This window comes from Prionailurus bengalensis, chromosome D3 (assembly GCF_016509475.1).
Source record: "Prionailurus bengalensis isolate Pbe53 chromosome D3, Fcat_Pben_1.1_paternal_pri, whole genome shotgun sequence".
NCBI lineage: Eukaryota > Metazoa > Chordata > Mammalia > Carnivora > Felidae > Prionailurus > Prionailurus bengalensis.
Genome location: NC_057356.1, coordinates 16,596,941 through 16,623,661, shown reverse-complemented (window position 1 = coordinate 16,623,661; position 26,721 = coordinate 16,596,941). Strand labels below are relative to the sequence as shown.

The 26,721-nt window shown below is 44.4% G+C and overlaps 1 protein-coding gene across 2 annotated transcripts; it reads right to left on the bottom strand.

Annotated features, from left to right (window-relative positions):
* Positions 1-54: 54 nt before the first annotated feature.
* Positions 55-26,421, bottom strand: DYNLL1 (dynein light chain LC8-type 1). Of its 2 annotated transcripts, none has more exons than XM_043557773.1 (3): positions 26,317-26,421; positions 2,042-2,179; positions 55-480 (listed from the first exon to the last, which is right to left on the bottom strand). In XM_043557773.1, exons 2-3 carry the CDS (start codon positions 2,171-2,173, stop codon positions 343-345), a joined length of 270 nt encoding a protein of 89 aa, XP_043413708.1. In that variant the 5' UTR covers positions 2,174-2,179; positions 26,317-26,421; the 3' UTR covers positions 55-342. The 2 variants fall into 2 exon arrangements, with proteins under 2 accessions (XP_043413708.1, XP_043413707.1); XM_043557772.1 differs by lacking the exon at positions 26,317-26,421 and adding an exon at positions 2,379-2,515.
* Positions 26,422-26,721: the final 300 nt, after the last annotated feature.

Genomic DNA, 26,721 nt, shown 5'->3' with positions numbered 1-26,721 from the left:
ATCAAGTGATGGGCCATCTTCAAACCTAGATTTGAACAAATCGTAACTAACACACACTTCTCCAACAGATTTATTTTTGAAAGGAATGGATTTTGAGGAGGAAAAACATGGGGTAGAGATATGGAATAGAAAATAAATACAAATGTAAGCTGTTTTGCTAATTGTTTTATAACCACAACAAATTCGTACAGAGAATGCCCTGTACAAAACAACACAATAAAGGTTCAAAGATCGAGGTGTTCCCCTAGGCAAGGCTGAAGATTTCAGTCTCTGGTATTTGGAATTTAGGCTGCAGTCCTTGTTTTTGGATGGATCACTGGGTGTGTGACACAGTCCATGCGATTAACCAGATTTGAACAGAAGAATGGCCACTTGGCCCAGGTAGAAGTAGATGAAGTGTTTGGTTTCATGTGTCACATAACTACCGAAGTTCCTCCCCACGATGCAGTGCCAGGTGGGGTTGTACTTCTTGTCAAACTCCTGGTGGGGGGAGAGGGAGGAAGAAAAAGAGAACACTAGAATTTCAGTGCTAAACCAGAGGTCAGAGTTTGCCTCCTAGATAAGTAGAGCCTGTAGGGGCAGAAAGGAGGAACGTTAGCATCTGCAAATTCTTAGCATGAAAGAATGTTCCCCAGCTCCAAGTCGCCTACATAGTGCATTAATGCAAACATACTTGCAGTCTGAGCTAAGCTGAGAATGGGGGTTGGGGAGGTAAAAGGCAGAAAGGGCAGCCTCAAAGGGCGCTTTGTTATCATGGTAATTTCACCTCCGTATCTTTTATGATATTGTTAATTAACAGCAGGTGATAACAGTTTCAGTCTATCAAGTCATGTGTAAACACAACAAGTCAAAATTATCCTACTGTAGATCATGCACCACAAAATCCAAAATGGTCACTATTTAGCCGAAAATACCCCATTCCTTAGCGCACTCCAGTATCAATGAAAACAAAAAGATGTCCAAAAGGGCAAAGCCTCAATTAACATCTAAACCACTGTGTGAAAATTTGAAAGGGGCACAGCAATCCACTGTTCCTACAGAAAGAATGCTAGCAGCAGAATCCGACAGCCACCTGGTCAGATTTTATCCTTAATTGTCATTTCAGTAGCCCTCTCTTCCACATCTATCCTGATGATGCCCATCTACCACCTGGTACACAAGGACAGCAAATTGCAGAAACAACTTTCCCTGTTTTCCTCACCCAAAGGGGCTCTGAGGACCAAAACGCCGGTGATGATTTCTTCACTTAGGCGACTGTAGGGCAGGGATCAAAGCTAACCTTTCTCTATAAAATTCTTACAAGTCTCTGTGATGAGTTACACAAAAGTCGGCTCTTATACAGTGTATGCAGCATGAACATCTTTCAGACCTATTGGTATAACATTCTTACAAGCTAGATGAACGCACTGCTGCGTTGGTCAAAAAAGGTATTTCTGTTCCATCTGAAGTCTTTCATCTCCCTGTTCTCAACTGGGAACCCTCCCACGGCTTAGGCTGCCAGCTTCCTTCCCTTCCAGAAAACACAGCTCGGAGAAATTGGCAGTCCTGCCAGCTTTCTACAGAATGCTATTTACCAAGCCCTCACCCCAGCCCCCTAACCACCACCACCACCCACTTTCCCTCAACTGCCGACTAAACTCCCCACCGAAAGGCTGGCAACATCTCTCTCCGGCCCGGCTGGAAACACCCACGCAGCACCCCCCCGCCCCTCCGGAACACCCAGATGGATCCTCCGCGCAGGAATCCTGCAGAAGGGGGAATCGCTGCTCCATGATCCTAGAAACCGTTGCTAGGTGGCGCTTTCCCCCCGCGGAGCTGGGTAATAAAAAAACTTCAGGAGCCGAGGGTCTGGTCTTCTCATCAGGAGCGCAAAATTCATCTGCGTCCTTTCTGGAATCCTCTACACCCGAGCTGCCCTGCGTGCCTCCAAGGACCTCTGCCAAGCGCCCTGGGGACGCAGCATCGGGGAGAAGGACTAAGTTGTGATTCGCCCCAGCTGTGCGCAAACGGCTCGAGCCCCCCACCCGCACCCCGTCCTCACCTTCTTAATATGGGCCGCAATGTCCTTCTCTATGTTGTATTTCTCCAACGCCTGAGTCGCACACTCCACCGAGTCCTGTTGCATCTCCTCCGACATGTCGGCGTTTTTGATCACGGCCTTTCGGTCACACATGGTTACCTGGGGGGGGCGAGGCCCCGGCAAGGGGTAAGAAGTTGGGGTGCAGGTTGTGCCTGAGGCGCCAGCTCCCCCAGCCCGCTCCTCCCGCCCCCCACCCCACTTCTCAGAAAGCGCGGGCCGCGCGGACCGAACGGCGGGAGAAGTCTGTCGGGGGATGTAACCAGGCGAAGAAGCCGACCGCAGCCCCCGAGTCCCTCACCGAGGAGCAGGGGGTGGCCAACTGCAACGGTCTCCTGGGGGAGGGGCTGGCGACGCTCACAGCCGGCTGAAGCTACCGTCGCTACCGAAGCCGTGGCGCATCTAAGGAGCCCCACGCCAGCCGCCGCCGCCTAGTGCCTAGGCCCCGCCCTGCTCCCGCCGGCCCCGCCCCCCATCGAACGTCCCCATTGGCTTGACGCAGCCCCCAGGACTCTCCCATTGGCCCATGACCTCAATGGTTCCCTCAGGATCTTTCTCCTGCATTTTGTTGCGGACCACAATGCATCTCTCGCGGCGTCGGTTGCCCCGGCAATGGGCTGCACGCGGTGAGGCCCACACACCCCGAAGGTGGAGCTGGGGCGGGGTCGTAAGGACCACCCAGAGACCAGAGGGGTGCGAGGAGACTTTGTGTCCAAGCCGGGAGAAGTGCCTTCAAATTTTCGAAGTTTGTCCCAAATTTGCGAAGGTGTTCTCGAATATCTTGGGAAGTTGGGTGTCCTACGTACGTCTCACCTCCACCCCAGGTCCCAAGGATTTGGGGATTCTGACTGAGGTAGCCAGTCCCTTCACTGGAAGTGTATCTCTGAAGCAGGGCCGGCTTTATGAGCAAGTGACCAGTGCAGTCGCAGAAGAGGGGCCCCAGGGTTTGGTTTAATGCTCTACTCTCGAATTCTTGAAATTATTGATTTTTTTTTTTTTAACAAGGGATCCCACATTTTCATTTTGCAGTAGGTCCTGCAAATTCTATAGCCGTTCCTCTTCTGAAATTTGGGGTAGTGGGCCAAGGGAAGTGGGGAGGTCTTCAGGAATGGGAGAGGGTTTCTTTATCCTGCTGGGCAATGGAGACTTCCTTTAAGGGGCTAGGGGGCCATCTGGGTGGATTTGGGAGTGCTGATCCCAGGTGTGTGTGTCTAGGGTGGGGCTTCTTGCTTTGATGAGGCAGTCTTTCCTGTGTGGGAGTTTCTTGGTTGAGGATTTTCTCCAGGGCGGAGGTTCCCAAATGGATAGAAAGGCATCCCTCGGAGGTATTTTCCTCTGGCTTTGGGAGACCAACCACTATGTGGTTAAAAAAGCTAGATCTTGGGGGGTTGGGGAGCAGGGTCAGATCTGGATTTAAATCCCAGCGTTGTTATTTACTAGCTGTTTGAATGTCAGTTTTCTTATCTATGAAGGGGGACTAAATATAAAAGGAAACCACTTCATAGGCATGTTGGGAATATTGAAGGAACTAATAATGCCTTTGAAGTTCTTCAACACAATGTGTGACATGTACTAGGTGCTCAATGAATCTTATCAAAGACTATCAGCTGATGGAACTGTCCCAAGAGTCAAGCAAGATTTTGACCAACCCTTAAATGCCTATGATGTGTTTTTGAACTTCCATAAGCAAGTTACCAGACTCATCATGCAACCAGAAGTTTTCTGTTTACATTTCTGCGTTTTTCTTCTTGACCACTCACTCTCATTAACCCAGAACCCCTTAAAACAATTGGACCTGACAGGCACATAACTCCAAAGAGAAACAGATGGGAATAATGAGCGCCTCAGGTATCACATGTGCGTATCAATTAAGTAAAATTAAGAGGCTTTTCCAAGTTCCAGGTTTCCAATGGAGGGATTATGAGTCTCAGGAGTTAAAATAATTCTGTATGGTGTTGCTCCTGAGGAAGAAGTTGGGCTGGAAATAGGGGTGAGGCTGGGTTGCTGCTTCTACCTGACTTGGGTGCATGATTCAGAGCTGTGGAATCTCATGATGCCAGAGCCTGTATCTGTCTTGGGGGCCTATATATATATATATATATATATATATATATATATATATATACACACACACACACTTCTTATATATTTTTTCAAATATATGTATTTATCTCTCTGATCTATGGCTTGGCCAGCTTCTGTTTGAACAGAAGGAGCTGAGAGTAAAGTATATGCCATAATAAGAATAGCAACTGTTTATTGAGTGGTTGTTTATCACCAAGTGCTTTCATTCATTCAGTTATTCCTCACAACAGCTGGACCTAGGACCCCTTTCCTCCTGTTTTCCTTTTTGCTTTTTTTTTTTTTTTTTAATATTTATTTTTGAGAGCGAGAGAGAGTACAAGCTGGGGAGGGGCAGAGAGATAGGGAGACACAGAATCTGAAACAGGCTCTGGGCTCTGAGCTGTCAGCACAGGAGCCCCATGCGGGGCTCAAACCCACGGACCGTGAGATCATGACCTGAGCCGAAGTCGGACGCTTCTCTGACTGAGCCACCCAGGCACCCCCCTCTTTGCTCATTTAGATTACAGCCCAAATGCCACCTTCCCTGACATCCCATCTCTACCTGCCCTCTACCACCACGCTTCAGTGACTTTCTACAACGCTTATTTTTACTCCATTGTACTTGTTGCATTTATTCCTTCAGAAGAATTATCTCATGTATTTATTTGCTTGGTTATTGTCTCTCCATCCCTGTCTTGTTCACTGCTGTATCTTCAGCATCTCATTCAATGTCTGCATTGAATATATAGTATGCATTGAATTAAATATGTGTGGAATTAAAATTACCAGGTCTTATATCCCCATTTAATAGATTAGGAAGTTGATTTTCTCAAGGTCACATTGTTAATAAGTTCTAGGTCTGGATGACCTAAAATCCATTCTCTTAACTTCAGTGTTATTATAGTTAGCTGAGTAGACAATCTGCCTTTTTCTTATTTATAACTTTAAAGATAAGGAGTTTGAAATGGGATAATGTTAAAATTTTATTTTTTAAGTTTATTTTTTTATTTTGAGAAAGAGAGAGGAAGAGAGAGAATCCCAAATAGGCTCCACACTGTCAGCAAGGAGTCTGACTAGGGGCTCAATCCCACAAACCATAAGATCATGACCTGAGCCTAAATCAAGAGCTGGACACTTAACCGACTGAGTCACACAGGTGTTCCTAAAGTTTTCTAACAGAGAGTAGGATTTTCTTTAATAAATGCCTATAACTTTCCCTCCATTTGTGGCACCTGCCTTCCCTAGCATCTCCTGTGTTTGTACCACTCATCTCAACCAGCTCTTGACTCTAATTATTTTAAATTGGAAAGTAGGGTACTACCAGAGACCCTTGCCTTCCTGGGCTATGCTTAACCCCTAGAAACTCCTAGGTTTCTAGGAACCAAAAACCTTGCTGCCTTTTTCATTCCTTTAGCACTTACTTTTGCAGAGTTATTTCTTATTTCCTATCTATTCATCCCACAGTGAGGTATCCCCTAATTATCAGAGAAATGTACTGTGCAGTAAGGATGCTTCAAATATGTACCTAGAATCAGTTACACTCCCATCCTCAAGGAGCTTCTAGTCAATAGTAACCTAAACTTTCTAGTATCATAGGTTTGGGGTTTGAAGGGACTTCAGAATGCAGGGGCCCAGCCACTCTTAGTGAGGTGAGGTAGGTGGGAGTGGTAGGAACTATGACAAATAGAAAAACCCTTTCAAAGGTGTGAGGCAGATACTGCCATTTGGGAATGCTGCCCCAGTGATGCTAAATCTTCTGATTTTCAAGAGAGATCAGAGATCTGGATTATTTTTGTGATAAATATTGTTTTTAGTGTACCTGGGTGGCTCAGTCAGTTGAGCGTCCCACTCTTGATTTTGGCTCAGGTCATAATCCCAGGGTCATGGGATCGAGCTCCACTTTGGGCTCCAGGCTCAGCATGAGCCTGCTTAGGAGTCAGTCTCTCTCTCTCTCTCTCTCTCTCCCCCCCTCCCCCTTTCCCTCACTTGTGCTCTCTCTCCCTAAAATAAAATTTTAAAAAATATTTTAAAAAAATTTTTTTAATATTTTTTGGGCTCTATACTGACAGCATGGAGCCTGCTTGGGATTCATTCTCTCTCTCACTCTGCCCATTCCCTGCTCACTCTCTCTCAAAATATACATTAAAAAATAAAATAAAATACAGTGCAGTCTAGATATGGCCTATGGTCCTCTCATCTAGTTGAATACTCTCTTTTTGTATTCAGGAGACTCAGAGAAGGTATAATATATAAACATATAGTCTTTGTCTAGAATTCCTGACACAGAGCTCTAAATACCCTTAGAATTTTCTGAGTGATAAGAGCATCTTTTGTTATTCATAACGAGCCCCTATTAACTACTGATACCTGAGTTGATGCCAATGAGGTGACTCTTTGTGAGGAGGGTGCTGGATAGCTTCAAATATCTAGATAGCTAGCCACAAGAGGAACCAACCCTGTTATTAGAGGTTTGAAACTTTCTGTTCCCACCCCAATCATGTCCCCTTCCCCGACCCTCCCCATCTCCTCACCTGGGAAGGGAGAGGGGCTGGAGATTACACTGAATCTCCAGTGTCCATGTTATATAATGAGATCTCCATAAAAGCTCCAAAACCTTGAAGTGCTGTGAGGGTGGTGCCCCTGGAGAGGGCGTGGAAATCTGCAATACCCCCACCCCCAATATGCTTCTCCTCCATTTGGCTGTTCCTGTAAGCAGAGTGCTTTCTTGAATTTTGTGAGTTGTTCTAGAGAATTATCATACCTGAGGAAGCTGTCATGGGAATCCCCAAATTTTTAGTCTCCTGGGTGAAGTGAAGGTAGCCTGGGAAGCCCATGCGCAGGGACATCTGAAGTGGGGGCAGTCTTATGGGACTGAGCCCTTAGCCTGTGGGGTCTGTGCTAACTCTGGGAGTCAGTGTCAGAATTGAATTGTTGGACACCCAGTTGATGTTGGAGAATTGAAGAATTGGTATGGAAAAATAAGTACTTAGTGTTGGGGGTGAGGGGAAAAACAGGGTCAGGAAAAAAGATACTACAGAAGTAAAGGGACCTGCTCATGATTACATAGCGAGCTACTTATGGAACCTGGTCTGATTCCTAATCTGGTATTCTGTCACATCATACAGACTGGCTTGTCCTTGGGTGCTGGGGATTTTATATTTTCTGGGAGTGAGTGGAGTGTGGTGTATGCTTGCTAATTGGCACATAATGTTTGCTAAATGAATGCTGAATAAATGAATGGATATAGCACCAAAATGCCTACACTTAGAGCCCCACAAAGATGATATCTGGTGTAGTTTTGATTGGCAGCAGGAAGGGGACAACTCATTATAGCAGAGACTCAACAAACCACATTCTTGTTTGATCCGAACCATCTGATCAGATTTAGAAAGCCTGAGAATAGGTCATTTCCAGGGTCCTCTGGAAGTTCAGACGACACCAGAGTAAAACCACTATGACACCACCAACTAGAAACCTCAGAGAAGTTTCCGAAATCATCCTTCATGATTTTTGCCAAACCTGCACCCTACCTCTACTACTATTTATTCCATATTTTTCTTTAATTAAACTTTTATTTTCTTAAATAAGTATGTTTTAAAAGGCAAATGTATGTTATGACCATAAATGGAAAACCAGTCTCATTTGTTATAAATGGAAGGTAAGTAACTATAAAATAAATATTTGAATATCAAACATTTTGTCCTCATATTGCTTAACTGATCTTGGAGACCACTAGTGATATGGTCCCACACTTGGGATGTGCTGCCCTAGTGGAGGAGGGTTCTTAGAAGGGGTCCATGGTTGGGTTTTACAATCCCCCTAGAATTATGCACAAAATGTGTGTTGTGCTCATAGGCATTTTCCAGCGAGAGGATGTATAGTTTCCATCAGATGCATGAAGGGATTTAGAACCCAAGGAAGATAAAGAACAACTGCCCTAGAATAACCCAAACTCCTGGAATGAATGTCACAATTCCCTCACCAGATCCCACTGAATTGGCCCACCTGGCGTTCCAGAGCTTCACCAGCCTGGGCAACTCACTCTACTCCACTTCTAGGTGCTAAATTTGCTTGAAAAACCTTCTAAACCTGAAAACATGCATTTTCTATTCCTACCATGGGAAATCACAATTAGCAGGAGGCAAAATTTCTAAAAATATAGGCTTTGGGATCAGACAGATCTGCCTAGGAAAAACCTAAGTTGTGCATCCTCCTACAAGTTAGTTAACCTCTAGAGGGGCACATTCCCGATTTTTAAATGGAGTTAATACCTTCATGATAAGGTGGTGGTAAGGATTGTATTAAATAATTCATACAGAGGTAGCTCAGTCAGTTAAGTGTTCAACTCTTGACTCTTGATTTCAGGTCATGATCTCATGGTTGGTGAGATCAAGCCCCTAGTCAGGCTCTGCAGACAGCGTGGAGCCTGCTTGTGATTCTCTCCCTCTCTCCCTTCCCCTTCCCTGGTCATGCTTGCTTGCTCTCTCTCCCTCTCTAAATAAACATTTAAATAAATAAATAAATAAATAAATAAAGTGTCTAAAGACCTAACCAAGGTCCAAAAAAAAAAAACAACAAAAAACAAAACAAAACAAAAACAAAAACAAAAAAAGGTAGCTATTGCTGTTGTGTATTGAGACCCTACTATATGCCAGGCATTTGGGACACATTGTCTCACTGAGTTTTCAAAACTCTATGACAAGGATATCAAGAGCTGCTGGTCTCTCCATTACACATAGGAGGAAAGAGGGTCAGAGAGGTGAGGTCCCTTGCCAGAAGTCACCCTGCTCAGAAATGAAAGAGCTGGGTCTGACTCCACAGTCACATATGGTAGATGGAACCTCTGAGCTGTCCTACCTCCCCAGACAAAATGAGCTGATGGGTGTTCCTGGAGACTTTTAAGCATCCCTGGCTCCTGGCAGAAGCCCCCTACATATATGTTGGATGGATGGATGGATGGATGGATGAAAGGGATGGATATTTCAAACTGATTCAGCATTGCTTCCTCTCACACTTGACCCTAGATTGATCCTTGACTGTCTTGATCTTCTCTGGAAAAACTACCTTTGTATTTTAGCCACCACTTTCCCAGGCCTTCAGAAAGCCCTTTGAGATTGTTCATAAGCAGGTTGGGGGATTCCTTGCAGGGCTTGGAGCTCTACCCTCACACAAACAGGCTAGAAAGGGTGACTCCCTGCTCCACCTCCACTCGCCACTGGTCCAGGATTACGCCATCCCCAGTCCTGTGCAGGAATTACTTTCCGAGGTTTTCTGGGACCTCAAGCCCTTTCTTGGATCAGTTCTATCACCAACCTAGCAGGCCTAGCCCTCCCTACCTGAAAGGATATGTGAGATATGGCCTTGCAGCCCCCAGAGTTGATTCAAGGACTCCTGCCCAGAAAGGATGGGCTTCATGGGAGAGTGCATAAGGCCTAGGTTTGAACCCAGAAGCTTCTTCCCCATGGAGAAGGGCTGGCACTAGCTTGGGGCTGGCAGGGGAACTGAGCTTTAGAGCCAAGTACAGACTGCAGTGCAGGGAGAGTGAGGCCATGCAGGCTAGGACAACTCAGGGAAGAAAAATCTCCTCTCTGGCCAATAGCCAAGCCTTGACTGAGTGGACAGACCCCTCTGAAGGCTTACTGCTCAGTCTCCTGTCCATGGTGGCAGCAGATAAATTCGGGAACATCCAGCCAGAGAAGCCTAGTAGCCCACCTCAACTTCCTCTACCCTTTCTAAGGTGTGTAATCTTAGGTAAGTCCACCTCTCTGAGCTTCGGTTTTCTCATTTGTAAAATGGGGATTGCAATAGTCCTTGTTTCTTAGGAACAATTTGGAGATTGAGATGGTGTGTGTAAAGTATACAGTGCAAGACTTGGCACACGGCAGAAGTCAACAATGCCAGCTACCAATTATCATTGTTACCCTAAACCAGGATTTTTCCACTAACATTTTGGACCAGAAAGTTTTTTGTTAGGGGGCCATCCTGTGCATTGGAGGATGTTATCAGCATCCATAGCCTCTACCTACTGGATGCCAAGTGCACTGCATACCCACTGTCAACCAAAAATGTCTGTAAACAGCACCAAATGTCCCCTGGTGGGTGACACGGCCCCAGTTGAGAACTATTGTTCTAAACAATCTAGACTGAGTCCAAATGTCACAAATCCCAAACTCACAGCCCCATGTAAAGACAAGGCAGGTAGGCCTACTACGGATGAAAGGATGAGACATCTAACAATTACAGAACAGGTTCCCTCCAGAGAACACTAAGAAGCTGGACCTAGGTTTGCTCTAGGAGCTAACAGCCCCCTCTGACTCACTAGTGACCTCAGTGTTACTCTTTAATTCTATGCAAAGTGGCCTGAGTTAAATCTCAATTATTCTAGGGCCCAGACAAAGGGACAGGTAGCTGGTATCTGATTTCTGGCATCTGCATTCTTTTTCACTGACTGGGAGAAAAGTTGATTCTCCAGAACTCAAGAGTTCATTCAGACCTTCATTCCTGACTGCTGAGAGATTTTTGAAAGAACTAGATGTCAGTCATTGTTCAGGGTGCTGAGGATTATGATATTGTGATTTATAATGAGAAATATATATATATAATATATAAATTATATATATATGTATATTTTTACATATATAAATAAATAATATATAAATATATATTTCAACCAGGTTCCTGGCTCACAGCTCCCAAAATCTTGGAATTTCCTGAGCAGTTACAGAAATGGCAGTAGCTTTTTTTTTCTTTTTAAACAAATCTCAGCTATTCTGTCATTTTATTTGTAAATAATCAGTTTGCATCTCTATGGCAGCATTTTTGTCATGACATTTGGTCTCTAGTCTCAGTTCCTGAAATGGGTGAAATGGGTGTCTTGTTATCATAATAACTCCTTCTCTACTGTTTATGTTAATAAAGTGACTTTTGGAAAGTACTTAAGGAGAATTGATTGCCAGTGGAGCCAACCACGTGATCAGAAGGTTGGAACTTTCAGCTCCACTCTGACCTCCAGGGGAGCAGTGAGGGGCTGGAAGTTGAGTTCAATCACTAATGGGCAGTGATTTAGTCAATCATGCCTATGTTATGAAGCCTCCATAAAACCCTAGAAGGACAGGGTTTGGAGAGTTTCTGGGTTGGTGAACACGTGGAGATGCGGAGAGAATGGCATGCCGGGAGAGGGCATGGAAGCTCTGAGCCCTCTCCCCATACCTTGCCCTATGTGTCTCATCCATCTGGCTGTTCCCGAGTTATATCCTTTCATAATAAACTGGTGATCTAGTAAATAAAATATTTCTCTGGTTTTTGCGAGTTGCTTGAGCAAATTAATCAAACCCAAGGAGAGGGGCGTGGAAATCTCTGATTTATAGCCAGTTAGTCAGAAGTACAGGTAACAACCTGGGCTTGAGACTGGCTTCTGAAGTGGGGTGGGTGCGGCAGTCTTAGAGGACTGAGCCCTTAACCTGTTGGTTCTAATGCTATCTCCAAGTAGATAGTGTCAGAATTGAGTTGAACTACAGAACATCCAGCTGGTGTCCAGAGAATTGCTTGTTGGTGTGAGGGAAAACATCCTCCCCATATATAGTGATTGGTGACCAGAACCCTATTAGGAATGTACAAGAGAACAAAATGGACAAAGTCCCTTCTTCATGGAACTTATATTCTAACAGGAGAATAAAGATAATAAATAAGCAAAAATACGTCATACCCTGATAAGTGCAATGGATGATAATATAGTAGAACAAGAGAACCAAGGGTGACAGGATGAGGAGTCTTATTTTATTTATTTATTTATTTATTTATTTATTTAAATGTTTTTTTTTTTCTGAGACAGAGAGAGACAGAGCATGAGTGGGGGAGGGGCAGAGAGAAAGGGAGACACAGAATCCAAAGCAGGCTCCAGGCTCTGAGCTGTCAGCACAGAGCCTGACGCGGGGCTCGAACTTGGGAACAGTGAGATCATAACCTCAGCCAAAGTCGGATGCTCAACCGACTGAGCCACCCAGGCGCCCCAGGAGTCTTATTTTAAATAGAGGTTTCTGGGAAGGACTCTCTGATAAGGTGCAATTTGAGCCAAGATTTGATGACCTGACTACTGGGTGGAGGATAGAGTGTACAGAAGCCAGTGGAGGCAGAGAGGCCAGGCATCAGATGGCTTTAAACAGGCAGAAGTTAGGATGAGAGGTGGTTGACTTCTGGATGTATTCTGAGGGTGGAGCTGACAGATTTGCTGATTAATTGAATGCAAGGTGTGAGGGAAGAGAGGAGTCAAGCATGACTCTAAGACTTGTGGCTTAAGCAACCAGAAGAATAGATTGGGTTGGGGAAGGCTGGCCAAATCAGGAACAAAAAGCTGTTTTGGCCATGTTAAGTTTGAGATGCCTATTAGACATTCCAAGTGGAGAGTTGGATAAGTAAGTAGTTGGATATATAAGTGGAGAGTTGGATAAATAAGTAGTTGGATATATAAGTTCTGGGAAGAGATCCAGGCTGGTGCTATAATTTGGGGAGTCGTCAGCTTATAGATGACATTTAAAGCCATGGGACTGGATGAGATCACCACTGAGGGAGAAGTACTTAAAGATGGAAGAGGTTATGCTTATTCAGCTAGCCACATTATCTGAGCTTTTAACATGGGCCAGGCCCTAAGGTAGGTGCTAGGTATAAAGATGTATATCCCTAGGCACCTGCCCAAGAGACGCTCTATTAATTTTTCCTAAGTGCTTTGGCCATTTAAAGGATAAACATTGAGAGTTCCTGTCATGCCCTTAGTCATTTATTCTCTTTTTTCAACAGATACTTATTGAATACCTATTTGTACAAGTTTCCCATCTAGGCACTAGGGACATGAAAGGAAGTAAGTCAGATATCACTCCATCCTAATGGTGTTCACATTTTATATGTGGAGGAGGTGGGCGTTGAACAAGATGCATGTGATAATGTGAGTGTAGTTGTGACAAATGCAAAGACGGAGAAGGTAGGCTAGTATGAGTGCTGTTAATGAGGGCTGTGACCAAGCCTGGGAGGCAAGGAAGGCTTTCCTGGGAAGTCACAGTTGAGGAGCAATCTAAAGGAACAGGAACGTGCAGAAAGGGATGTACAGAAGCTTCTCAGGTGGAAGGAATAGCACAGTCAAAGGCCTGAAGGCTCGAAGGAGACTGGCAACTGAAGGAAGGCCAACATGGCTACAGAGCAGTGATCTGGGGAGTGGGAGACATGAAGCTGGAAGAGGGGCAGCAGCCAGACCTTTGGCATCTTGTGAGCCTGGTGAAGACACATGGACTGTCCTGAGGCCACCATTCACTCTGAAAGGCTATTTATGCCCTTGGAAGACTTCTACAACATAATTTTTCATAGATCCTCAATAATCCATCCATAACTATTTTCCATCCATAACTTTTTGAAACAAGCTCTTATCATTGAACACTCGGGTTGTTTCAATTCCTCAGCATTGTAACAATGCTTTGTTCTGATGAACATCCTTCAAAGTTAAAAATAATCTTTGTTTTATTCTACTTTCAGAAGCAATAGGTACTCATTGTATGAGAGTCAAACACCCCAGCAATTTAGAATCTGGAAAAGAACATTCCTGGTAATCTTGCAATTCAAAGATAACAGCTGTTAAAGTTAGATTTTTAAAAACGTATTTAATAGCCTTTTTTCTTCTTTTTACCAAAATGGGGTGCTTCTGAGTTTTCCATGTCATGACATATAAATCTGCTTCATTCTTTTAATTAACTTCCCTACGTTCCCACCATTTCCACCTGCCCACGCTCAGGTGTATGCACGTACTGCCTCCCCTCCAGGTACCAGGCATGAACCGTGAGTGCTCCTATCTAAAGTCATCTCCCTGGCACTGAGCCCATCTTCTCTCACTCCTGTGATTGCTAGTTGGTCAAATTCTGCATCATTTAATTTCTCCCATCTACTAGATTATTCCTATTAGTGTACACACATCCTGTAGCATTCTCCATCTTTCATAAATGCCTTTCTCTTAACTATACATTCCCTCTAGCTACCACCCCATTCAGCTCCAAAGAGTTACCTATATAATTAGTCCCCCCTTATCTGTGGGGGATGCATTCCAAGACCCCAGTGGATGCCTGAAACTGCAGATGGTACAGAATCCTAGATATACACTATGTTTTTACTATACGGACATGCCTATGATAAAGTTTAATTTCTTAATCAGGCAGAGTAAGAGATTAACAACGATGACTCTGCTAACAATGAACAACAATAATAAAATAGAACGATTATAACAATATACTGTAGTAAAAGTTGTGTCAATATGATCTCTCTCGAAATACCTTATTGTACTGGACTCCCCTTCTTGTGACGATGTGAGAGGATAATATGATAAAGTGCCTACGTGATGGGATGAATTGAGGTGATGGCATAGGCATTGTGACACAGTGTTAGGCTACTAGTGACCTTCTGAGTATAGTTAGAAGGAGGATCATCTGCTTCCAGACCTCAGTTAACCGTGGGTAACTGAGACCGCGGGTAACAGAGATGGTGGAAAGTGAAACCACGGATAAGGCTGGAGGATTATTCTCTCAATATCTCCTATTCGGAACTATGAGAAATGAATTTTGGTTGTTTACATGCCACCCAGTGAGTGGTATTTTGTTATAGCAACCTGAAAGGACTGAGCCATCTGCCATTGTCCATTGTCTCCTCCATTCATTACACCAAAACGGCTCATCAAGGTGCCCAGTGACCGCCATGTGCCAAATCCGGTGACTCGTTCTTAGCATTTTCATTGATGTATTCGTCACAGTTGCTTTCTTCCTTTCTTTTTTTTTTTTAATTTTAATTTTTTTTTTGACAGAGACAGAGCATGAGCGGGGGAGGGGCAGAGAGAGAGGGAGACACAGAATCTGAAGCAGGCTCCAGGCTCTGAGCTGTCAGCACAGAGCCCGACGCGGGGCTCAAACCCACAGACCACGAGATCATGACCTGAGCCGAAGTCAGAGGCTCAACCGACTGAGCCACCCAGGCGCTCCTGCTTTCTTTCTTTCTGAAGTTCATTCTTTGCTTAGGTTCCAGGACCCCCTGGACTCTGACAGTTCTCTTATCTCCCTGGGTGCTCCTCCTCAGCTTCACCTATTTGTTCCACCCCTTGTCCCTGACCTCTGAAGGAAGGAGTGTCCCCGGTCTCACTCTTTGGGCCACTTCTCATAGTCTCTATTTTCCTGGCTCTAAAAACCATCTCCATGTCTGGGACTCCTGTTTCAGTCCGCTTGGGCTGCCATAACAGAACACCAGAACCTGGATGGCTTCTAAACAACCAAAATTCATTTCTCACAGTTCTGGAGGCTGGAAGTCTAAGATCAGGATGCTGACACAGTTGGGTTCTGGTGAGAGCCCACTTCCTGGTTTATAGCCAGCTGTCCCTGTGTCCTCACATGGTGGAAGGGGTAGGGGGATCTTCCTGAGGTCTCTCTTATAAGGGCCTATTCATGAGAATATTCCTATTCATGAGAGTTCTACCCTTATGACCTAATATTTCTCCAAAGCCCCACCTCCTAATCCTATCACACTGGGGGACAGGTTTCAACATATGAATTTGGGGGGTACATAAACATTCAGTCTGCTGGAGCCTTCAAATTTGTAGTCAGCCAGAAAAAAAATTGTGGGTAAACTGAGAACCCCATTTGCAGCCCTCTCCTAAAGTAAAGATAAGTCTTACAGGGCTGAGCCCTTAACCTGTGGGGTTCTGCACTAACTCTGGGTAGTGTCAGAATTGAATTGAATTGTTGGACACAGAGTTCGTGTGGGAGAATTGGAGAATTGATATGGAAAAATGACACATTACGTATTAAAAAAAAAAAAAGACACCAGAGGAAATCACTGAGTATTAGCACAGTGTTAGATACACGGACTTCAACTGATACAAAAATTGTAAGCCACAAATAGGAGAGAATTAAAAAAAAAAAAAAGATGTGAATAAATGGAAAGTAACATCAAGGTTCTAGATGGGAAGGCCAAATATAGCATGAATGAAAAAAGTTTCCACGTGTAAATTTGTAGATTTAACACCATTCCAATTAAAATACCAATAAGATGTACAGAACTTGATAGAAAGATGCTAGATTGGCAACAGAACTAAGCCTTCCAGAGGTACAAATTAGGAGGAAAGTTCTGGACTGCGGTCACACTGTTCTTGCCACCACTGAATACCAAGTCACCAAATCAGGGACCTGGAGGCCGCGGAGGGTTTGGCCAGGCAAAAGACTGGAAAGGCAGAGGCGGAGAAATCAGTGTTTCAAGAGGTAGCCCCTACAAAGAACAAGTGTATGCTTTCAGACACAGCAGATCCTAGAGAAGCTGGCTGAGGAGCAGTGGGAGGTGAAGAGAAGCTGGGGGAGGCACATCATGAAGAGCCAAGATAAGGATGTGGAAATAGGGTATCTCTCCAGGGGGCAGTCACTTTGTCTCCTCCACTGCTGAGTCCCTAGCAACTAACCCAGTGCACACAGTAGGTGTTCTATAAATATCTTGGAGATCTCTTCATACCTGTATAAACGGACTTGTTTTTTGTAACTTCTGCATAGTGTTCAGGCTTCCACATTTCCCATGTGACAGGTCCCCTCTGGATAGACCTTGAGATTGCTTCCAGTTATTATTAGGGAATCATATTATTATTATTATTATTATTTATTTTTGAGAGAGAGAGAGAGAAACAGAGTGTGAGTGGGGGAGGGGCACGGAGAGAGAGGGAGACACAGAATCTGAAGCAGGATCCAGGCTCCAAGCTCTCGGCCCAGAGCCCAGAGCTTGAACTCACAAACCATGAGATCATGACCTGAGCCGAAGTTGGACACTTAACCGACTGAGCCACCCAGGCGCCCTGGGAATCATAGTTATTATTAAGAAATATCCTAGCATTTTGAATACAGCTCTCCTGTATTCAGGATCCCTGTATTCAGTGATTCCTCCTGTGGCCTTTCCTCCCCAGGGCCAAGAGGGATCATTGGATTTTTTTTGCTTGGTCCTGTTCTGCTCTCCTTCTGGTTCCCAAACAAGCACCCTTTTGCTATTCATGGTCCCCTCTGAGACCGTGAGACTATATTCCCCTCAGGCCTTCTCCTCCCCCCAGCCCGCACATCAACTCCCCTTTACAATCATGCTATTCAGGGATATACAATAAACATTTGTATGGTAAAGGCAACTCACACTGATTTCCATTGAGCACTGAAATACTTAGGACTTAATGTATACTCTAACCCAGCTTGGCTCTGATTTACATTAGGGCTTCTCACCCTAAGTCACCTGTGGTTTTAGAACGAGAAAGAACACCCCTCACCCTCAACCCTTGGCCTTATTGTGCTGAACTATTTAGTTTCCCCCAGAGCACCCAGCTCTCTTCCGACCCTCCCAGCTTTCTTTGCACATGCTTTTCCTTTTCCTCTCCTCTTGTGTCTGGCTAACACCAGCTTCTTCTTCAGGTCCCAGAAGCCATTCCCAAGCCCCTTGCCCCCACCGGAAGCCTTCCCTGAACACCCCACTCCAGTCTGGGTTAAGAGCTACAGAAGCACCCTGTACTTCTTGCAGCACATATCCCACTTCACTGTAATTTCCTTTTCAGGAGTTTGTGAACAGTGTGAGGGCAGAGTTTGGCAGTTTTTGGTTGGTTTTGTTTTATTTTGTTTTTTAAGATTTTATTTTATTTTTTACTATTTTTAATGTTTGTTTATTTATTTATTTATTTATTTATTTAAAGTTTATTTTTGACAGACAGAGAGAGACAGAGCATGAGCGGGGAGGGGCAGAGAGAGAGAGAGAGAGAGAGAGAGAATCCGAAGCAAGCTCCAGGCTAAGCTATCAGCTAAGCTGTCAGCACAGAGCCCGACGCAGGGCTCAAACTCACGGACCTCGATATCATGACCTGAGCCGAAGTCAGACGCTCAACCGACTGAGCCACCCAGGCACCCCATCGTTTGTTTATTTTTGAGAGAGAAAGACAGAGAGACGGCAGAGAGACAGAGAGAGCGGGGGAAGGACAGGGAGTGAAGGAGACACAGAATCTGAAGCAGGCTCCAGGCTCCAAGCTGTTAGCACAGAGCCTGACATGGGGCTCGAAGTCACGAACCGCAGGATTATGACCTGAGCCGAAGTCAGATGCTTAACCGACCGAACCACCCAGGTACCCCAAGATTTTATTTGTAAGTAATCTCTATATCCAACGCAGGGCTTGAATTTACAACCCCCGGATCAAGAGTCGCACGCTCTACTGACTGAGCCAGCCAAGCGCCCCAAGTTTGGGTCTTGTTCACTGTTTTGTCCCTGGCACCCATGACAGCACCAGGCGGTTCTGTGGCTCAATAAATATCAGTTGAATGAATGAACAAATGTCAAGTGGGCAAGCAGTGGGGAAGCCACCAATGTCCCAGATGCTACATGCACCACTGTAGGCTCTTAGAGCTGGGGAAGAAGCAAAAGTCTGGACAAAATGGGACAAAAATCTGGTTTCCTGCAGGTACCTTCAAGGAGTGTGTCTGGCAACCCAAGAGAAAGGATGGAATAACAAAAGAAACTGGTCCCCAGCTGCCTAGCTTCAGGGAATGTTTGTCAGTGTGACATTGACAGAAGCCCTGCACATGTGCTGACTGAGGGGGAGAGCCAGCCTCAGCCAGACAGAAGCAGGTTCAGCTACTGTGCATGTGTTAGCACAGAGGGATGTGTGGCTTCTCGGCTCTTCCTTCTTCTTCTTCTTCTTCTTTTTTTTTTTTTTTACTTAAATAAAATCTCCAGCATAAGAGACTCTTAAAAACTGAGAACTGAGGGTTGATGGGGGGTGGGAGGGAGGGGAGGGTGGGTGATGGGTATTGAGGAGGGCACCTTTTGGGATGAGCACTGGGTGTTGTCTGGAAACCAATTTGACAATAAATTTCATATATTGAAAATAAATAAATAAAAATTAAATAAAATCTCCAGATATTTCCCATATTTGTTTGTTTGTTTGTTTGTTTAGCTTTAAGGAGTGTTTATTTTTGAGGTGCCATTACCAAATTATATTGACACAGCTCATTAGAAATCTGCTTAGTAAAAAATTGATTTGAGTCCAAAAACATTAAGATTCTATTAAATAAATGTATCTTCTTGCTGCATCAAAAAAAAATCATTAGCACTCTCATTAATCATTTCACACCCTTTCAATCCTTTGCTTGTGTTTCTGGTTTAATTCGGCTGTGAAATAAGTTTCAAAGGTATGTGATAGGGTGGAGAATGTTTAGGGAAAATTTCTGGGTTGAGGGTAAGGAATTTGGGGCTGAGAAAACAAAACTTGGTGAACTTGAAGAGTCTGTCTGTCATTTTGTACCTTAGTACCCCTTTTCTGGAGCTAGAATAAATCTTTTTTAAGTACTAGTTAATAAAGTCAACAGGTGTTTATTAAGCACTGTTAAAAAGAAAACCACAGGCCCAAAATAGTGTCACTGAGGTTAAGGCTCCAAGTCAGTAAACCGAGACTTAACACCTAACGTAACTGCAGTTTCAACCCCCCCAGAAATGGAACCTTTAACCAGTCAACATGTGAATTTTCTGGTTAACACAAGGAAATTTACTGATAGGCCCCCTTCAGTTCCCCTCAGGAGGATGACTTTGCTTAAAACAATGGATTCTTTGCTAATAATTTGCTTTTTTCCACTCCCTCTCTACCTTTAAAAATGTTTCCTCTTCTATAGCCCTTTGGAATTCTTGTTTACTAGCTAGACTGGATGCTGCCTGATTCATGAATTGATTAATAAAGCCAATTAGAGAGGTGCCTGGCTGCCTCAGAGTGGCATGTGACTCTTGATCTTGGGGTCTTGAGTTTGACCCACGTTGGGTGCAGAGATTACTAAAAAATAAATAAAGTTAAAAAACTAAAGTCAGGGGCACTGGGTGGCTCAGCTGGTTAAGCATCCAACTTCAGCTCTGGTCATGATCTCACAGTTCATGGATTCAAGCCCTGTGTCAGGCTCTGTGTGGACAGCTCAGAGCCTGGAGTCTGCTTCGGATTCTGTGTCTCCCTCTCTCTCTGCCCCTTCCCCACTCATTCCCTCTCCCTCTCTCTCCCTGTCTCTCTCTCTCTCCCCCCGCCAAAAAATAAAATTAAAAAAACCAAAAATTAAAAAAAATAAAGTCATTTAGATCTTTAACATTTGTTTTTGTTGTTGTTATTTAACAGCACCTACTATGTGCCAACATAACATGGCTGTAAAGGGAAGTGATTGGTCTCAGTGGTTCTTAACCTTTTATGGGGGCTGTGACCTTTGAGAATGATGAACTGCACCATCCTATATGGTAGCTGCTGGCCACATTTGGCTATTTAAAGTCATATTAACTAATTACAATTAAACACAATGAAAAGTTCAGTATCTTACTTGGAGTTCTTACATTTCAAGTGCTCAATAGCCAAATGTGGCTAATGGTTACCACACAGAACTTAGATATAAAATGTTCCCATCATCATACAAAGTTCGATTGGACAGCATCACATGGCTATTCTCCCCAGAAAAAAAGACTCTTCTTTCAATGTGCAATCCTTTACATCTGACTTTACAACTTTTACAATGTTGAAAGATTGGGGTGGGAGTTGAGTGTATGTGTGGGGGGGGGCAGTCGTCATTGACTGGTCCCTGATGCCCCTGAATCCAAGACAAAGAAGCCCTGATATGACAAGCTATTTGAACACTCCATCTCAGAATAGAGCAAGCTGACAAAAATAAAGCAACAAAGCTGTTACAAATTCAGTATGCTCACTGCTTTAAATGTACCTCCTCATGTAAAACCAGGGTTCCTACCTGGATGGTCACATTCAAAGAAACATCAGCTTATCCAAAAATAATTGAAAAACAAATACTAAGGATTTTCTGCAGTCTCTTAAGGAGACAACAAAGGGGAATAATATTCACAACACACTGCAAATCTTCTTGAATTATCTTTCCTATCTTTTTCCTCTTCTCATCCTCCCACACGTGGCACTTGCTTTCTGAAAGCTCTCTGCACCCCCATCCAAACCCTCTCCAAACCTAGTCTGCTGCTGCTTCTCCCCTTCCTCCCCTGCACAGCAAATTTCTCTATTAGGGACCTCTGCAGAATATGTTTTATTTTACTCCATCACACAAATACAGTGACAAAGAATAACAAAGAGAAGGCTCCCTGGGTGATGTGACTAGGCACATGTTCCACAGTGACACAACCCACAGCTCTCCCTGGCAGCCTGGACCAGTTTTTCTCAGATGACTCATTTTCCCACCAATGGTCTACTCCCCCATCACTTCTTCAGTCCACTGCTCCCAAGGACCAGAGTCTGGGAGAAACTCATGACTGAGCCTGACACAGAAGAAAACATTTTGTTGGCATGCCAGAGGGAACTGATGTCATAGGGAAAGGGAGAAAACCAGATGGGCTGGTTCGCAGAATGTTTTATCCCTACTGATAATTGTTTTATTATTTTTGGGGGTGCACTGCCCTACTCGCTAGTAGGGAGTAAACGGCTTGCTGTGGGAAATACATTAACTCTTCATAGTCTGCCAAGATGAAAGTCTTCAAGATGAAGATAGTTCCATTGGTGCCATTCTTATCTTCATGGTACGAATGATTGACATTATTGAGCTCCTATGTATTTTAGGTGAAAGCTTATCCCTGTGGGAACAGCAGTCCTATCCCATGTATCTGAGGACTCTGATGCCCACCCACCATCATTAGGTCATGCACCTGGAATTCTGTTTTCAGTGGACACACAGAGCCTAGAACCATCACATTTCTTATCCTTCTTTATGTTTTCCATACACATCTGAACTCATCATCATCGTCCATCCCCTATAGATCACCTCCTGCTTTATTCCCATTTTAGAATGCTACTATTGCATAACCAGTTCTCTAAGCCAGAGACTTGGAAATCAACCTGGACTCCTCTTCTCTCGGGCCCCACACCCAACCTATCTCATCTCCCATGTCCTTATGATAACTTTTCCTTGAGATAACCCATCTCCTTAGTATCTATCACCTTACATCAGGCCACTGACATCTCTTGCTTGGAGGACTGCCACAGTCTCCCAACTGGTGTCTCCCTGTGCCAGCTCCCATGTTACTTCTCTGTGTAACCTGCTAGTCAATGGGCCATTTGGGGCTATCCCTGTTCTTGCCTATACTCACCTTTAGGCTAATCTGACTACATTGTCATATCTTCCCAGAACAATAAAAATCCAACTCCAAAATCATTAGTGGACAATGTAGCTTTAAATGAAGGAATCTATGAAGTCACAGGAGGGGGTTTACACTGCAATTACATAGCAATACTTCCTACAGAGACTTCTGGTCTCTCATCTCTGCCCAAGATTCTCCTCCTCCCCCCACCCCCCATTATGGCAGCTATTGCCACACCTCTCCTTCACTCCCTTTCCTTTCCCTACTATCCTGCAGCTGCCCTCTAGTCAAATTAGCTCTTGGTCTCCTCCCAGAGACTCTGTAACTCCCACTCCATATCTCTAATCTGCTCAACTGCCACTTCCTTCTGAAAAGATCTCATCCCAGCATAACTCCTTAAAACCCTTCATGGCTACTCACTGCTTTCAGTAGAGTCCACACTCTATAACATGGTCTACTAGGCTTTGCAAGCCCCAGCCAGCTCCTTGTCCCCATCTTCCCCACTTGAACCCTCTGCTCAGCTATACCGTAGGGCAGTGGGGATTGCCCCTGGTCTGATGTGCTCTGTTCTTAATGTTTACTTATTTTTGAGAGAGAGAGAGTGAGCAGAGGAGGGGCAGAGAAAGAGGGAGATTGAGGATCTGAAACAGGCTCTGTGCTGTCAGTGCAGAGGCTGATGCAGGGCTTGAACCGAAGAAATGTGAGATCATGACCTGAGCCTAGGTTGCATGCTTAACCAACTGAGCCACACAGGCACTCCTGTGGTGTTCTCTCTTCTATGGAGGTGATCTGTCATGCTGTCCTTTTTTCCTGAAAAATCCACCCCTTTTTCCCTATGATTAACTCCTACTGTCTTTCAGGGCTCAACCTAAACATCTCCTGCAAGCCTTTCTTATAATCTTGAAGACTGTGTTAGGTGGTCTCACAGCAGTTTACCTTTATTGCAACTGGGCTCTCAATGGCTGTTTGAATAACAACTTGAAATATACTTTGAGGACAGAATTGTATTACCACATGCCATGGGCCTCCTACAGGGCCTAAACTATAGCAATGGACTCAATGGTGCTGAATAACTAAATAAGCAAAAGCTCAAAAGCACATCCCTGCCTAGGGTCTGTGGCCTTAGTAGAGAATGGAACCCATGAGCCCTTTAAGCATTAAGCTATAATTCTGACCTCGTTTGTGTTCTAAACTGCAAAGGTTAGTACCTGAATTCACAGAAAAAAAAACTCTACCCTTTGGGGTTCCATGGATAATCATAAACGACCCCTAGAAATTTAGCTGTGTTCCTTCTAATCTAGGAAGGCTGTAGTTGCTGTATCTCCACATAAGGGCACATTTTCTAGGCTAGGTATGAATCCCTCTGGGGATTGCATGCCTTAGGACTTTGTACAATATATGCTGAATCATTATTATTTATAAGCAATCTTCCACCTAGAGTACTAGTAGGCTACTTAGCTGACTCCAATACCTTTTTTGTTTTTTTTGTTTTGGTTTGGTCTTTCCAGGCAACAACCATGTAGGAGTGGCAGGACTCAGAAAGAGGTATTAACACACCTAAACATACCCCCAAAATGGGAAGGCATCTGGACTTGTGGATGCCTTTAGGATATGTAAGCTCCTATAAGTAAGGCTTTGTACTTAGACTCAAGGTCATATTTGGCCAGGGCCCTTTCCTGCTTGACTTCTGAAGGCTAGCAAAGAACAACTAGAAGCTTTACATAATCCAGAATACAACAGATGGTTCTGTTTTATTTTAGAAATAATTTATTGTGCTTTGTTCCAATTATAAAAGTAGTACATGCCAAATACAAATTTGATAAATATGGAAAAGCATAAATAAAAATATAGAAATCATTTCCAACAAGAAGGTATCTCCACAAACATTTGGAGTTATTTTCTTCCATGCTTTTTTGTTACAAGTAATGTATATATATATATGTGTGTGTGTGTGTGTGTATGTATATATATGTATACACACACACACACACACACACACATATTTTTTTTTCCCCTCTCCAGTGTGTGTGTGTGTGTGTGTGTGTGTGTGTATTCCCTTGAACAGAACTGGGCAACACTGCTTAAATTTTTGTTTACTTTTTTTTCCCAGAATATAAAAATGAAACAGAGTTGCAGTAACTATATTCAGCTTTACAGAAATGTGTAAGGTCTAAAGTGAAAATGCCCACAATTGCATTCTTTAGAAACAACTGGTGTCAACCAGTTTAATAGATTCCTTGAGAATATATATTTACGTGTGTATAACGTACATATTAAACACCATTTTATTTATTTTTTTTTTTAATTTTTTTTTTCAGCGTTTATTTATTTTTGGGACAGAGAGAGACAGAGCATGAACGGGGGAGGGGCAGAGAGAGAGGGAGACACAGAATCGGAAACAGGCTCCAGGCTCTGAGCCATCAGCCCAGAGACTGACGCGGGGCTCGAACTCCCGGACCGCGAGATCGTGACCTGGCTGAAGTCGGATGCTCAACCGACTGGGCCACCCAGGCGCCCCCATTTTATTTATTTTTTAAAATAAAATTTATTTATTTATTTTGAGAGAGAGAGTGCAAGCAGGGGAGGGGCAGAGAGAGAAAGAGAGAGAGAATCCCAAGCAGGCTCTGCACCGTCAGTGCAGAGCCTGATGTGGGGCTCAAACTCCCGAACTATGAGATCATGACCTGAGCCAAAATCAAGAGTTGGGTGCTTAACTGACTGAGCCACCCAGACGCCCCTAAACACCATTTAAAATTCATTTTAATTATAACTAAATTAGCATGACCTTAGCATCCTTCAAAATATCATTTAAAAATTGTGTAACATTCAATATTATTATGTTGGACCACTCCCTATTATCAAGCATTCCATTTTTTTAACTGCACAAAATGCAATGAACATAATTTACTGTAACATTTTCATATTTCCTGATGATAAAATCCTACAAGTGACATTACTGGACCAAAAGGTATATGTATATTATCAGGGACTGATGTATACCATCACAGTCTGCCTTTCAAAAAGGATATACACTCAGTAGTTATGCGTGAGTGCCTAATTTCTGTTTTGATTTTAAAAGGCTCAGAGGTGGTATAACTACAAATCAACTACTCTACCTTCATATTAAATTTTTTTAAATGTTTATTTTTGAGAGAGAGTGGGGTAAGGGCAGAGAGAAAGTCGGAGGATAGAGGATCTTAAGCAGGCTCTGTGCTGAAAGCAAATAGCCTGATGCTTGCAGGAAATCACCAACTGTGAGATCATGACCTGAGCCAAAGACGGACACTTAACCAACTAAGCCACCCAGGCGCCCCTAAATGTTTGGTTTTATTCCGTTGCTATTCATTGCTAACGTTAACAGAGTTGGGTTTTTTTTGGTTTTGGTTTTTTTGGCGACCGGGGCAGAACACGAACACCAGAGTTTGTTTTTAACAAGTTTCATACCTGCCCCATTTGTTATGCAAATTTCCAGACGTACAAAAAGGTTTAAAGAATGGTGCGCTGAACAGACTGAACGCACCCACCGTCTAGATTCCACAGTTAACATTCCGCTGTTTGCTTTCGCCTATCTGCCCATTATGCATCAATCCACAGAGGTTTCGTTTTTAATATGAAAGCTCTTTTTCGATCAAGACTCTTGTGATGCAAGGCCTCTATTTCTGGAGCGTCCCCACGTTCAGTGCCCTGAACTATGGGAAGTAAATGTGAAAAAGTGCCGACGTGAGTGTCTACCCGAGCTCCTGAAAGGCTCGGCCCACAGGTGGGGGGCACGGGCTTCGGCTTCTAATCCTGATCCCCTCAGTTTTCTCACCTGTAACACTGGAATCCCTCCATCCCCGGTGAGGATTAAAGCACTCTATAACGACAGCTGAGATACTTAAGACTCTTTCACTCCCTCCGTGTCTCCCTTGAATGTCACAGCCCAAGCTTCGGAGGCCATCTCAGCTCTCACACCCACTTTAGTTCCCCGTCAGTTCTTAGACCTCAGTTCTAAGCAAGTGTTAAATGGGGCCAGGGTCACCCAGAGGGCTACTGACCTGAGTCTGAGGGCCGCGACAGCCCCACCCAGCCCACCGTCCGGGACTCCTTCAGACCGCAGCGTGGTCGGCCTGCGGCCCGGACCTGGCTCCCTCCCTCCGGCGCCCCGCAAGCAGAGTGACAGTCCGCGGGGTCCCTTCCGACCGCTGCCCGCGTCGCCACAGGGAATGCTCTCAAAAGCCTGTGAGGCAGGCGGCGCTACAGAGGCAGAAAACTGAGGCCTAGGAAGCCTGAGTCACTTGCCCAAGTGCACTAATTAGGCGAGTGACTTGCTTTCAAGGAATTCTGGGAATCGAACCCAATTCACGGGACTCCAATCTCTCTCTCTCTAGTCGCCCTCGAGCCCGCACGCGCCTACAGGGGGCGCCGGCCTGCGCGCACGCGCGGTCATCGCAGCGCGTCCC

Bases quoted from the DNA above. Each gene is read 5' to 3' on its own strand.
- DYNLL1 (XM_043557773.1), bottom strand. From the start codon at position 2,173: ATGTGTGACCGAAAGGCCGTGATCAAAAACGCCGACATGTCGGAGGAG. The intron at 481-2,041 runs GTGAGGACGGGG...TCCCCCCACCAG, and splicing joins TTGCGGCCCATATTAAGAAG to GAGTTTGACAAGAAGTACAA.